The sequence below is a fragment of the Solanum dulcamara genome, chromosome 9 (genome assembly GCF_947179165.1).
Source record: "Solanum dulcamara chromosome 9, daSolDulc1.2, whole genome shotgun sequence".
In the NCBI taxonomy this organism is placed as follows: domain Eukaryota; kingdom Viridiplantae; phylum Streptophyta; class Magnoliopsida; order Solanales; family Solanaceae; genus Solanum; species Solanum dulcamara.
The window spans coordinates 413,964-428,539 of record NC_077245.1 but is presented as its reverse complement, the minus strand read 5'-3'; the positions used below and the strand labels follow the sequence as shown (position 1 = coordinate 428,539).

The following is a 14,576-nucleotide window of genomic DNA, read 5'->3' as shown; positions in this document are numbered from 1 at the left end:
TCCACACAAAGAGAAACCATACCATAAATAGGTTAATAATTAAAAGAGATAAATCACATAGCTAGTTTTTTTTTTCCTTCTTAAAAAAAGAGGAGTTTGTAGATGTAGATAGAGAAAAAGCAAAGTTGGACTCGTCAATGGCCAATCATTGGGAACGCTTCTTAACTAACTCGTGCCCACATTATATTGCTTTTAGGCACAAAGAGAGAGAGGGACCTTTGAAGCTCAAGCTCCTTTCACCATTCTACCAAATAATATTGAAATTAGCTACTAATTTTGTATTCTAATTTATTGCTAAGTTACTCGTAATTAATAAAATTTTATGGTAATTCATCATTATAAATAAGATTAAAAACAAAATTTGTGAAATTTGTCCGTTACTAGTAGCTACCATTTATATTTAGTCACATAGTAGAAGTAGATGTGGATGAGAGGAGATTTCTTGTTGATTGGTTTTCCTTTAAATTTGCCTTGCAATCTACTGATCCTTTTAATAAAGCACAAAAAATAAAGCAGATCATTCCCATCAACAAGATTCACTTTGCTGTTTATTCCCCCTAGCTACTTTTGTCCACATATATATAAGTTGTCTGTCTCTCTTGCAAATATCCAACACATATATATACACACACTTGTTCTTCACTGTATCATCAATTATTACATATATCATCCATTTTCTTAATTAGTCACTCCATCCATAGGAACATGGAGGTTTGTACACTAGCATTTTCTTTCTAGTTTCTAGTTGTTCGCTTACAATACATCAAAGGTCGATCCAAGATTTAAATTTGATATTGTGAGTTTGTTTGTGGCATGCAGACAGTTGAATTGAAGGTAGAGATGGTTGGAATACATGAGAAAAGAGTGCGGAAATGTCTGTCTAAATTAAAAGGTAATTAATTTATATTCATTACAAGATATATTATATATGTTGTTTGGTAAATAAATAATACATGATGCAGGAGTAGAGAAAGTGGAAGTGGAAGGGAAGAGTGAGAAAGTGATTGTAATGGGTTATGCACACAAAAACAGAATACTTAAAGCAATAAGGAGAGGTGGTCTTAAAGCTGATTTCTGGTCTCCTCAAAATGAACTCCTTCAAGCTTATGCTGCTTCTTACTCTTCTAATTTCATATTTAACAAATTCTCCTTCTTCTAGCCACCTTTCAATTCTAGATCTTTTGATTTTTTGAAGCATAGTGTATACAAAGAATGAAATGGAAGAGTTTTGGATTGAGTTTGATACATGTACTGTTTGTTACATTATCTCCATTTGTATCAACTATGATGGATGATCACTTTTCGAGTAATTTATTTAAGTTATATATATATATTTCGATTTGTACTGCAAAAGCTCGTCAAAAAAGATTATATTTTTAGAATTTAAACTCAAAATTTTTAATTAATACCGAGCACCATTTAATCGTTTACTACTCTAGCAACCACACCCTCGAGGTGGTAAATGAAAGATGCAGCGCAGAATCTTTTCAAAAGTAACTAGTCCTAGCATTACTGAATTTTCCCTTTTCTATCCCTCTTCCCAAATGTAATTAATTTTATTTAAAATTAAGAGTATTTGAAGACGAAACAACAATGGGAAGGATTCATTGGAAGTGAATAATGTCATAAAAATATAGAATAAACTGATTATTGTATAGCATAACATAAAAAAATGATTTTAATATTTTGTTGAATGCGTGAGAGCAACGAGTAATGGGTTTGTGCCTCCCATAATCGATAAATAAATGATTAATTAATTAGCACCCAAGAAATATGGTTTTTATATCTTCAAAAAACTTAAAAAGAATTTTCTATTAATTTTACATTTGCACTTTAAAATTGTAAATACTACAGATCTAAGGGGTGGTTTGATAGTCCTAGTATAAAAATTTGGCATTGTCTTACTCCATTTCTTTTTCGGTTACTAATTCTTTGATAAGTTATATGAAGATTATTGATCATTATTTTTGACTAAAAGTAAGATAATAACAAATAAACTCCCTCAACTCTATAAAATTGAGGGTGTTTTTATAAATAAATAAATTATAATGATCCATTTTTTTTTGGCAAACTTTTAATTGTAGCTTTTTGTATAAGACCATAAGATTAAATGAAATTTTTATATATTTGATATAACTTTAATTTATGATCAAAATATTAAAAAAAATATTTATTTCTTTAAAATCAAATTAAATTATCTTTTTTAAACCAAGAAAATCAAATAAAATAAAATGTTGCTAACCAGTGTGACAGGTCAATTAGGGGGACCATGATAAATTCGTCTCCCTCAAAAAACTTGCTAGATTTTGTGGAAGCGTAGGAGTAGCAATAGTAATTGAGTAGTAGTAGTAGTTGGGGGGGTTTAATTTGCAGAAAAGAAATGCATCTGAGCGAAAACGAAGGGATAGAGAACAACAGTTTCGTGGTTACAGGTGGAGTTGGCTTTATAGGCGCCGCACTTTGTCTTGAGCTCGTCAGAAGGGGTGCTCGTCTTGTTAAAGCATTTGATCTTAGAACCCATTCTCCTTGGTCCTCTCAACTCACTCAACATGGGGTGAAGCTCATCCAAGGTATCCCTCTTTTTCCAAAATTCTTCTTCTTTCATAAAAAAGACTGTGATCCAATTTGGAACCTCCCCATGCTTTAATTTCTCTTTTTTGTTTTGGCTTGGGTAATTGATCTTGTCAAGTTCGAGTTTATTGGTCTGATTCTTCCTCAAAATATTCTCCCTTTCTGTTTGCTTCTCCATTTATCCAGTAATTCAAGATTGGCGGACTAAATTCCCAATTCCGATCAATATAAGCAACAAAAGGATCATGAAAAATAATGGGTTAGTGAAAAGATGTCAGCTTGAACGGGTATTGAAATGAAATTTCAATCCCAAGTTTATTTGGTGAGACGTAGTTGATTGATTATGAGGAACTTGTCTGCGTTTAGAAATTGAGGATTAGTTTATAGTATGATTGCTAAACCTGATGATACATTATTCACTATTAAAACTGAGTCCTTTCTGCAGCTGCTTAATTTTCTTGGTTTTCAAATTTCAGGGGATATAACAGACAAACAAGATGTCCAGAAAGCACTACGAGGGTCAGATTGTGTTTTCCATCTTGCTTCCTATGGCATGTCGGGGAAAGAAATGCTACAATATAGTCGTGTTGATGAGGTTAATATTAATGGAACCTGTCACATTATTGATGCTTGCCTTGACCATCAGATTAAGAGGCTTGTTTATGTGAGCACACCTAATGTTGTTTATGGTGGTAAGGAAATTGTTAATGGCAATGAAAACCTACCTTATTTCCCAATAGATGACCATGTTGATCCATATGGACGAAGCAAATCAATTGCTGAACAATTAGTCCTAAAGAGCAATGGTCGTCCCTTCACGTAAGTAATCTTTACAGGAACATTTTCATTCACAATCCACCCCAATATTTCCTGTAAATGTGTGCTATAGAGCTTCACTCTTGATATACAATGTAGTAGAAACTAGACATATAAGTCATCCCCTCTCCCTAGATGCAGTATAAATTTTGACACTTCATTTCTATTTCTCTCAGAATTGACTGCAGTGACCTATCATGTTGAACCATATGCTACATACTATTGAAGATAGCTGATGCCTAGGCTAAATAGTTGCATTTACAAGATTGTTTTTTTAACTGGAAGATAAGTTTCCTTTGGATGGAAAGAAAAACAAAATGGGCAAAATCTCACCGGCTTTTCCTCTGCCAGTGCAAATATTTTTTAATCAGTTTGTCCCAGTGCAAACATGTATGCCAAAAAGGTACCAAAAACCTTTGTAGTGGTAACCCCTCAATAGCTGTTTGCCCTTTTCAGCTCTGTTTCCTGGCTCTGGAATCAAAACATGACGGTTTCCTATTTGTATAGTTTGTTACTTTTCTGTGCTCTGAATGTTTTGGTAAGATAGATTAAAAAAAGTGCAATATGCTCCAAAAGGTATTCTTTTTCTTATAAAAAGCTCTTCAAGATTAATTCCTCATATCTTTACTTACTTCCTAATGGACAACCAACTTCTAAAAGAAACGGAATATGTAATTTTCATATCAAAACCCCTTCATCTCTATCTATACATCAAGTTGGACACAATCAACTTGATGTTGTATTGACATAATTTATATGGTTGTTTTCTCTCTTCTCTTCATGTATGTTCATTGCACAGTAAGAAGAATGGCAAATGCCTTTACACCTGCGCAATTCGTCCAGCTGCTATATATGGTCCAGGTGAAGAAAGGCACCTGCCGAGGATCATAACTCTTGCAAAGCTAGGTCTGCTTCCCTTTAAAATCGGTTCACCAAATGTGAAATCAGATTGGGTGTACGTCGACAATCTTGTATTGGCGCTTTTATTGGCTAGCATGGGACTTTTGGATGACATCCCTGGCAGAGAAGGGCATCCAATTGCTGCTGGTCAACCTTATTTTATATCAGATGGTAACTACTCCTTGGCTTACATTTGTTGTGTAGGATTGTGACATCTTGTTTTGTAGAGGTGTAATCACGGATTAAGATTATGTTTTTAGAGTTCTCCAAAGTCTTTAGCATAACTAATTGCTTATCAGAGTAAAAAAAAAGTTTCTATAGCAGAACAGTTGTTACTTGTTACTTACTGCATCACCTTCCTTCATCAATGATCTTCTATTGCAGGTTCTCCCATCAACAGTTTCGAGTTCCTTAGCCCTTTACTGAAAAGCCTGGATTATGATCTACCAAAGACGTCACTAGCTGTCTCTCATGCTCTTCTTCTGGGAAAAATTTTCTGGGCTGTCTACTCCTTCCTGTATCCTTGGTTAAATTGTAGGTGGCTTCCTCAACCTCTGATCCTTCCTGCTGAGGTATATAAGGTTAGTGCTTCATCTTTGAATCCATTATTGCTTCTTTATTTCATATGAATAGGCTTCACTGGCTTTTCTGGGAAACTTCTCAAAATTTGGTAGGGATAAACCGTTTTCTTGTTATGGCAATTGTTCTGAAGAGAAATGATTAGCAGCTATTATGGCTGATATGCTGTGTATTAACACTAAATTAATCATTTTATGGTGTGCTTGTCCAAATTCTAGACACTATGTAATAGATTTTCTTTTGTTTGCTTTGTTGACCTTTTTCTCTTCGCTTTCCTTTTAGATTGGCAAATAATGATTTCTATCATTTCTTGTTGTTCAGTTAAAGATACTTTTTGGAGAAGGATTTTTCTCTTTTACTATAAGGACATACTTACAGTTTCCATTTTCATCAGATTTTCTCAGTCCCCTATTCTCTGTTAGCCAATCACTTGGATTTTCCTTCTTTTTTAAGTTTTATGATTTTAGATTATTGTAATTCCTACCAATAAATAGTTAGTTTACTGTGTTAATTAGCATTAGTTAATTACTCTGTGCAATTTTATTCAAGACGAATGACTTTAAAGTTTCAATTACTCATGATACTAAAAACTAGTTATATATATTTATATATATATATATATATATATATATATATATATATATATATATATATATATACACACTATATATCTTTCCACCGGTTTTTACTTTGTTTATGGCATTTCTTACTATTGTGGAATTGATAATATATCTATAACTTGTGCATATTCTTTTTGTTATGAAGATGGTCTTTATTGGTCAAAAACTATCCAATGGTTAAATACTTTAGTTGTTTGACCTTGTGTTAAGACTTGTTCCTTTAAGTCATTTTTTTACTTCTCCCTGTTCACACTTCACACCCGAAATGATACCAGACGTTCAATTTTGTGCTGCAGTAGTGAACTCTCTCTGGTCATCGACACAACATTTTTCTCTACAATTGTATAAGAGGTAGAATTCTAGTTAATATTTGGTTTTCTGCTTGTGCTAGGTTGGTGTCACTCATTACTTCTCTTTCCTAAAAGCAAAGGAGGAACTTGGGTACGTCCCAGTGGTGAGTTCTAAGGAGGGCATGGCTGCAACCATTGCATATTGGCAAGAAAGAAAAAGGAGAAGTTTGGACGGACCTACAATATGGGCATGGCTGTTTTGTGTGATTGGAATGTCGGCGTTGTTTGCTGCTGCATATCTGCCTGATTATGGACCCATTCCCTTTATTAGAGCAGTTCACCTATTCTTCTTCCCCTCTATGTTGGCATTGAAAGTGATTTTTATTCTAGCGGCTGCTGCACATGTAGGTGAAGCTATATATGCATGGAATCTTGCAAAAACAATAGATCCTGCGAATGCAAGAGGGTGGGCTTTGCAGACATTTGCTTTGGGGATATTTTCCCTACGATTACTGCTGAAGAGAGCTAAAAAATAGGATTATGATATTTCATGTTTGACTCTTAACTATGATGCATGTAATTGCAATCAAATCAAGTTGAGACACAATGACAACTTTTCTCCTTGTTTTTGGTCTCAGGAAACAATCTTTATTTTGTATAATAAGTATAATAATCGACTGAAACGACTGGACAGACTTGGTCAACAAGAATTCATATTGTTGTTGCTTGTGTCAGGAGACCAAAAGCATGTTGAAGGATTCTCATGTCACAATGAAAGAGTAGAGAACTGCACGCAGAGCTTATTATTAGCCAACTTCTAGGGAGAATTTTTGACAAATTCCATCAACTTTCAAGCAATTGTTTTAGTTTAATAGGATTGTTACTCATTTAGAGTCCAAGGTCTACTAATTATTATAGAAAATAAAAATAAAAATTCCAAATTTCGTAAATTAATAATCTAGAAGTCCATTGTTTAGAAGTATTACAGAGCTCATGTCAAAGTCTAAAACAAAAACAAAAGAGAGTAAAAGATCTACCTATATAACTTACAAGTCTTAGAGTGCATATATCGATATGATTTAAACGTTAGTTCTTTAAAATCCTATTTCACCTCTAAATATTGATGGAGCCTTATGAATGATGGAGGCCGTTGCAACATGTATCATTTTTTAGTACATATGGTATTGTTTAAAGAAATTAACGTGAGGAGCAAAATTTGTTCACTGGAGTCGATATACCAAGAATTCAGCAATTGTTACTTTGAATATGGAAATAGTGTCTAAGACCTGGGGTCTTCTGAAACTATAATTGTTGATCAAATCACTAAAATATAGAATAAGAAAAGAAAGAAAATCTAACAAGTTCAAAGTTTAAAATGCAAATTTAAAGGAAGCTAAAAAAGTGGTCTCTCTACAAAGATCACTTTGGATGATGATGCAACGATCAGTTCACCCGCCACACCCAATCTAGAACTTGTCAATTCTGCAATTTTTCAAGTCAGATGCTCTTCTCGATACATATATTTCCAGTCCTTAATATGTAATAATGTATGTAATGTCCGTATGTTTTCTATATCAGCTTAAAAAATGATCAACCAAGACTAAACTGATGTAAAACTACCCCAACAGGGACACAAAAGAATGGGTCAAAGAAACTGTTGTCTAAAAAACCAGCCAAATAAAATTATATATTCTAAGAGAGGTGAGCATGCTTTATAGAACCATACACAAGCAAAATGAAATTATATATTCCATTTAGAAATTGTAAAAAAATAATATTTGGACCTAACTCAACCTTAAAAGTTAGCTCATGAGTGGAGAATTGTCCAAGTTCATATAAGCAGACCAGTCATACATTTTCCCAATAAATGTGAAACTTTAACCTACTCTAACACCCCCTTAACGCCCAAACCCAATTGGAGTGTGGACTGAGAGCCCAAACGGAGATGGACACGACTCTTACCCTATAATCAATGGAAGTTAAAGTCTTTATTCCAACAGGTAAGCAAGATATAAATACTATACATTCGATGCTAACATAGGAAAGAAAATAAAGAGGGATTCCTACAACTTTGGTAGCTAGGGATTCCGACAAATTTGCTAGCTAATTATGTCTATATACATTACTAAAAATGAAGTCTATACACATTTTGTAAGAACTAAATATCGCTTGCTAGTTCTGTTCAAAGAATTCATCCTTTTGAAAGCAGCAACCCAACCCATATTTTTTTGTTCAGAAATATCCAAGTATTGGTTTTCTAACATTTTAAAACAAGCAAATAACCTGTTTTTTTTTAATTCTTTCTGTTCTCAGAAATAAAAATATTCCCATCATTTCCTTTCGTTTTCTGCAAATACGGTAAATTAATAGTAGTAACATATGGATCCGACCAATCTATTAATCAGAAGAACTGAATATGAAGCTAGTAAATGCAAAAAACAATATCCTTCACAAAGGTATTGCATTATCAGTTTCCATAATTAAAAAAACACACAAAAACAAAATGTAAACTGCAAGCTCTGTCAGAGGAGAATACAAAAATGTAAGACAGGAAACATGATTCCTGAAAACAAAATAAATCTGATTCCTCTAAATTTGCTACTGCCTAATATAACTAAATCCAACTAGCTAGATTGGTGAGCAACTAAGAATCCAGATTTCGCCAAGGGGATTTAACATTCTGCCTTAACATCTATCACCTCCTCCCCAATAGTTTCTCCAGCATTGATATGATGATCGACTAGGAGTCTTCTTTGCCCTTTGAAGTCATACTCATAACAGTAACCTAAAACAGAAGAACAACACATAAGGATAAGGACAACAACACTACAATACGGATTAAATTGTAGGGCTTTATGAGACATTCTAAAAAAAAATAGCATACACAAGTTGGAACTGTATAAAAGTATCTTTGGAAACAAAAGCACGCAAACCTCGACTTGTGATGCAGCAGTTAGTGCACCCTTCACAAGACCTCCAAAAGATGCTCTTCCATCTGCAGCTAAGGATATGTGTAATCCACCTGTCAAGCGACGCTGACCTTCAACTTCAATCGACATGAAGGAACCATATAGAGACACTATATTACACAGTCCCTACAAGAGGCAAATAATAGAGGTAATCAACTCAATGCATTTTTGTAGGATAAACATTCGATCGTAAGAGTAAAACAAAAGCACATTTTGAAGAATTGGAAAGCAATGCAAGGGAAAAAAAAACCTCATGTGTTTCAATCTCATTGGATGTTGATCTTCTTTTAAGTACCACTTTGGTTACTTTACCGGTTGCAGACCGTATGGAAACGGACCTTGGCCCACCCTTAGCAAAGGAAATTATTTTTTCAGCTACGTCCTGAAAAATAAAATAAGGAGATTATAAAAACTAGTAAAATCATTCAATGTAAATAATTTCATAAAAAACATATAAGGTTACCTCTCCCGTTTCCACAACGATAACTTGTTGTTCAGACACATAATGAATAAGTTGTTTGGCCTGATTGGCTGCGACAGGTGGGGGCGGAGTAACACTAGCAGCATCTTGGGAGTGTTTGGTTGGACTCTCTCTCTTGACATTCTGTGACAACCCGGCATTGGCATCGGTAGAAGCCTTTGGCAGTGGGGGAGTAGCACTAGCAGCATCTAGGTCGTGTTTGGTTGGATATTCTGTCTTGTCTTTCTGTGCTTCTTCCATAATAGACTTTGAAACCTCGTCCTCCCTTTGGATGGCCTCCGGCAGTGGGGGAGTAGCATTAGCAACATCTAGGTCGTGCTTGATTGGACTTTCTGTCTTGTCGTTCTGTGCTCCTTCCATAATAGACTTTGAAACCTCATCCTCCCTTTGGATGACCTCCGACAGTGGGGGAGTAGCACTAGCAGCATCTAGGTCGTGCTTGGTTGGACTTTCTGTCGTATCATTCTGTGCTCCTTCCATAAAAAACTTTGAGACATCGTCTTCCCTTTGGATGGCCTCCGGCCACTTAATTGATTTGGGTAGACAAGATGAATCCATAAGGTAGGTATAGGTGTGATCCTCAGTATCGAATATTGGAATGTGATGAGGAACTTGCTCCTCGAAAAAGCCATAAATAGGGTTATCAATCATTGGATTTGAAAATATCCATTCAGTGCCAGCAGACTTCTCTGTATTTATAGAACTTGAATCATGAGATGCTGATGTGGACATTTTTATGTGTCACCTGACAAGTTGTCATTTTTAGATTCTTAGTAAAAAAAAATACAAGCTTAAACAAATTTTAAATCTAGGATCAAATTAAATTTACAAAGGAAAAAAATCTTTCAATCCAACTGATAATTTTAGTTTAAACACCAAAACTAAAAAATTACAAAAGATGGAGTAATTTTAAAGAAAAGTTTAGCATGAGATAGAAACAATCTTAACATTCAAAAATCATCTTGTTTTCCTTAAGAAAAACATAAAAAGATCTATATAAAAAAGAACATAAGACAACACAAGGAAAACATAAGAAAAGAGATTAGTTCTCTTACTAAAAATAGTGAAGAGCCCGAATATAGCAAACAAGGATGGAAAAAAGATTAGAAAAGAAAATTTGTTTTACTGGTATAGAAATGAACAAATGAAATCTGTATTTATAATCAAAATAACTGTCAAGTATTTTGGAAAGTTATTTATTTATTAGGTGAAAATGTGATTTCTTAATTATAGTTAAGCAATAAGATTATATGTATTTACTAATTTGACATAAATAAGCAAAACTTTTTCATACTCATCAAAAATCAAAGAAAGTGAAGGTAAGGTTATAATTATTCTACTATAAAATCTTGGGATCCTAAAATTTATAATAATTAAATAGTAAAGGTAAGACTATAATTGTTCTACTATAAAATCTTTAAAATTGAAAATTTTGGAATGCATACAAAGAACTTTGACGTAATTTCTAGATATATTAGTCTTCTTTGCAAAACAACTAAGGAAATAGATTCAAAAAAATAAATTGTGTAATCTATATAATGATGTGGCATAGTCTTTTGGTCAAAGATTTATTCTTTTTATTCTTTTCACTATTTTTTTTCTTTTCATTCAATTCACGCGTGGCATATCATTAAGTCAACAAACATATTTTTCTTTTATTTCAATCCTATTAATTTTTCCTTTTATTTTCTTATCAAAAACTAAACTTTTCACATTTAAAGGTTGTTGATTAATTAATCTTATGGTCTATTTGTAATGAACAAAGTTCTTTGGTTTCTTTTGAACTAATCAAAATTTTCAAATTTTCTTTTCATTTATGCCCTTTGATATATTGATTGAATTTTATTTTCACCATTAAAAAATCTACAATAGATAAAATTATAATTTATTAATTTTCTTAATTATTATTTATTATCTTTATAGTATTAATTTCTAAAACATATGGGGAAAACAGTGATAAAATAAGAACTTTTAAGTCGTGAAAAATTAAAGTCTCTAATAATATATAGTAAGAGTAAAATATATGGTAAGAAGTATATGCAAAAACAAAGACTTCTAAAATATATGGAAAAAAACCGATAAAATAAGAACTTTTAAACCTTAGAAAAAGTCTATTTTCAATACCTTCCCCTTGAGGTTTTATCAACCGATTATTTATATTCCCTTTTTAATGGAGTGGACTGAATCGAAGAAGAGTCCACGAAAAATCTTTCAATATCATAGGTTTACTAGCACACAATCACAAATAAGGAAAAAAAAAGATAAGGATTTAACGAGGTTCAGCTAGGCCTAATCCTCCAATCAAAAGCAAAGAATTTCTAAGTATAAAAGAAAGAAGTATACAATATATGCTCTAGAATCCCCAACTACATCCCCTATATATAGATCTCAATTAAACCCAAACCTATATGGAAAAGTTTCTCTCAATCATAAAAGGACAATATATTCCTTTCTCAAATCTGTTAGGACAAATGTTCTCCTAAACCAAAAGGGATTATGAGTTTAATAAAATAAATAAGGAAAAAATTCAAGACTGATTAACAAATTTAAATGTAGGTTTTGATCACGGTAATGTTAGGGGGAGGAAGCACCACAACTAAAGTTTGATATGAAAATAAATAGATCAAACATGCAATCACTATGTAAAACAAAGTAATTGTTGCAATATTTAAGGTGATCAACCATCCACTTCCTTAAACCAAGAATAAATTTTTTGTCTTGCTCCTTAGCGAATCGCATTGATTGATATGGAAGAAAGCTTGTACTATGTTTAATTTCCTTCAAATAAAGCAAACAAAGTGAATTTTTCGTTAAGCACGGCATAAACCACAGATTCATGAACTTTCATCTGCACAACAATAATAGCTCGTTAATGCAATAACCATATCTTATTTTGCATTCAATACAACTATAGACCAAGAAATCAAGTCCCCAAGTTCAAGATTTTTAAGAATATAGTACAATACACTACAAAGGTAGAAGAGAATGAAGTTAGAAAGCAGAATAATATCAGTATCACATGTAGTTTATCCTTAGTCTCAGTGAAAATATTGACAGAAAGCCCACACGCGACTTGGGGTATGAATATGATTTAACCAAGCAAAAGAAATCAATCAAAAATATTCAACTCTTTACAAATGTCACCACTATCTCCTCCATTTTCTCACGCCTCTCTAAAGCTGCTCAAAGCTATAAATATGTCGAGTATGTGATTAACATCGATGCTCGTCTTGTTTCTGTCTTGAAAATCATACCTTTTCAAGACTGGTGGTGAATTTAAAGACCTGGTGAGACAATAGAATTGGGTGGCAAAATTTCATCTTTTATTTGTTGTTTCTTCGATGTATAAATCCTCTCAAGTAGAGCAACACTTAGACCTCTTTGTGGAACTTTTTTTTTTTTGCTTCAACTTTTAAGTGGCATTGCTTCTATTGGTATGTTCTTCTATAGTCATTATTGCCTATTATATCTTTATGAAGTAATTTAGAAAGAAAAGCTAATATATAAACACACAATCCATCAAGAACACAATTTTTTTTTCTTGAAACACAGAAGATCTAAGGAGCTTGGAAAAATTAAAAATCCCACATTTAATTGGGAAAAAAATCAAAGTACTGGGAAAAAACCTAATTCTCCATCTGTAGACTAGAGAAAATCTTGAAGCTAATGGAGTCGATATGAAAACGAATACATTTAGATTAACATCCTGTCATATGAACTGAGTTGAAATTACATGTGGTGCCAATCTAGAACTTTCCGGTTCTGCAATTTTCCAGGTCAAATGCTCTTCTCGATACATATCTCTGCAGTCGTTATAACTATGTAATAATGTATGTAATGTCGGTATGTGTTTTATATCAGCTTAATAAATGATCAACCAAGACAAAACTAATGTAAAACTACCTGAACAGGGACACAAAAGAACAGGTCAAAGAAACTGTTATCTAAAGAACCAGCCAAATAAAATTATATATTCTAAGACATGTGAGCATGCTTTATAGAACCATACATAAGCAAAATAAAGAGAGTTCCTACAAATTTGGTAGCTCATTATAAGGGATTCCTACAAATCTTCTAGCTAATTATTCATATATACATTACTAAGAATAAAGCCTATATACATTTTGTAAAAGAAATAAATACCGTTTATTAGTTCTGTTCTAAGAAATCATCCTTTTGAAAGCAGCAACTCAAACCTTCTTTTTTGTTCAGAAATCTCCAAGTATTGATTTTCTAATATTTTAAAACAAGCAAAAATAACCTGTTTTTTGAATTCTTTTCTGTTCTCAGAAATAAAAAATATTCCTTTCTTTTTCTGCAAATACTGTAAATTAATTTACTAGTAATATATGGATCCGACCAATCTATTAAGCAGAAGAACTGGATATGAAGCTAGCAAATGCGAAAAACAATATCCTTCACAAAGATATTGCATTATCAGTTTCCACTATTAAAAAAACACCAAAACAAAAGGTAAACTAACAAGCTCTGTCAGAAAGGAATACAAAAATGTAAGACGGGAAATATGATTCCTGAATACAAAATCTATATGATTCCTCTGAATTTACTACTACCTAATATAACTAGATTAGTGAGCAACTAAGAGTCCAGATTTTGCCAAGGAGATTTGTCATTCTGCCTTAACATCTATCATCACCTCCTCCCCAATGGTTTCTCCAGTATTGATATGATAATCGACTAAGAGTCTTCTTTGCCCTTTGCAGTCATACTCATAACAGTAACCTAAAATAGAAGAACAAGACATAAGAATAAGGACAACAACACTACAATGTAGAATAATACAGATTGAGTTGTAGAGCTTTATGAGACATTCTAAAAAAAATAGCATACACAAGTTGGAAATGTATAAAAGGATCTTTGAAAAAAAAAGCACGCAAACCTCGACTTGTGATGCAGCAGTTAGTGCACCCTTCACAAGACCTCCAAAAGATGCTCTTCCATCTGCAGCTAAGGATATGTGTAATCCACCTGTCAAGCGACGCTGACCTTCAACTTCAGTCGACATGAAGGAACCATATAGAGACACTATATTATACAGTCCCTACAAGAGGCAAATAATAGAGGTAATCAACTCGATGCATTTTTGTAGGATAAGCACTCAATCGGAAGAGTAAAACAAAAGCACATTTCGAAGAACTGGAAAACAATGCAAGGAAAAAAAAACCTCATGTGTTTCAATCACACTGGATGTTGATCTTCTTTTAAGTCTGACTTTGGTTACTTTACCAGTTGCAGACCGTATGGAAATGACCCTTGGCCCACCCTTAGCAAAGGAAATTATTTTTTCAGCTACGTCCTGAAAAATAAAATAAGAAGATTATAGATATTA

At 33.0% G+C, this 14,576-nt stretch overlaps 3 protein-coding genes across 3 annotated transcripts; 2 read left to right on the top strand and 1 right to left on the bottom strand.

Annotated features, from left to right (window-relative positions):
• Window positions 1-625: 625 nt before the first annotated feature.
• Window positions 626-1,327, top strand: LOC129904015 (heavy metal-associated isoprenylated plant protein 30-like). Its single transcript, XM_055979547.1, has 3 exons — window positions 626-711; window positions 820-892; window positions 963-1,327. The coding sequence occupies exons 1-3, from the start codon at window positions 706-708 to the stop codon at window positions 1,157-1,159; spliced, it is 276 nt and encodes a 91-aa protein (XP_055835522.1). The 5' UTR covers window positions 626-705; the 3' UTR covers window positions 1,160-1,327.
• A 946-nt stretch (window positions 1,328-2,273) lies between these two features.
• On the top strand, window positions 2,274-6,513 carry LOC129903908 (uncharacterized). The gene is made up of 5 exons (XM_055979429.1): window positions 2,274-2,570; window positions 3,048-3,390; window positions 4,187-4,458; window positions 4,672-4,868; window positions 5,878-6,513. The coding sequence occupies exons 1-5, from the start codon at window positions 2,381-2,383 to the stop codon at window positions 6,310-6,312; spliced, it is 1,437 nt and encodes a 478-aa protein (XP_055835404.1). The 5' UTR covers window positions 2,274-2,380; the 3' UTR covers window positions 6,313-6,513.
• Window positions 6,514-8,216: 1,703 nt separating this feature from the next.
• LOC129903121 (AT-hook motif nuclear-localized protein 2) lies at window positions 8,217-11,533 on the bottom strand. The gene is made up of 5 exons (XM_055978616.1): window positions 11,351-11,533; window positions 9,209-9,971; window positions 8,996-9,127; window positions 8,710-8,871; window positions 8,217-8,561 (listed from the first exon to the last, which is right to left on the bottom strand). The coding sequence occupies exons 2-5, from the start codon at window positions 9,956-9,958 to the stop codon at window positions 8,517-8,519; spliced, it is 1,089 nt and encodes a 362-aa protein (XP_055834591.1). The 5' UTR covers window positions 9,959-9,971; window positions 11,351-11,533; the 3' UTR covers window positions 8,217-8,516.
• Window positions 11,534-14,576: the final 3,043 nt, after the last annotated feature.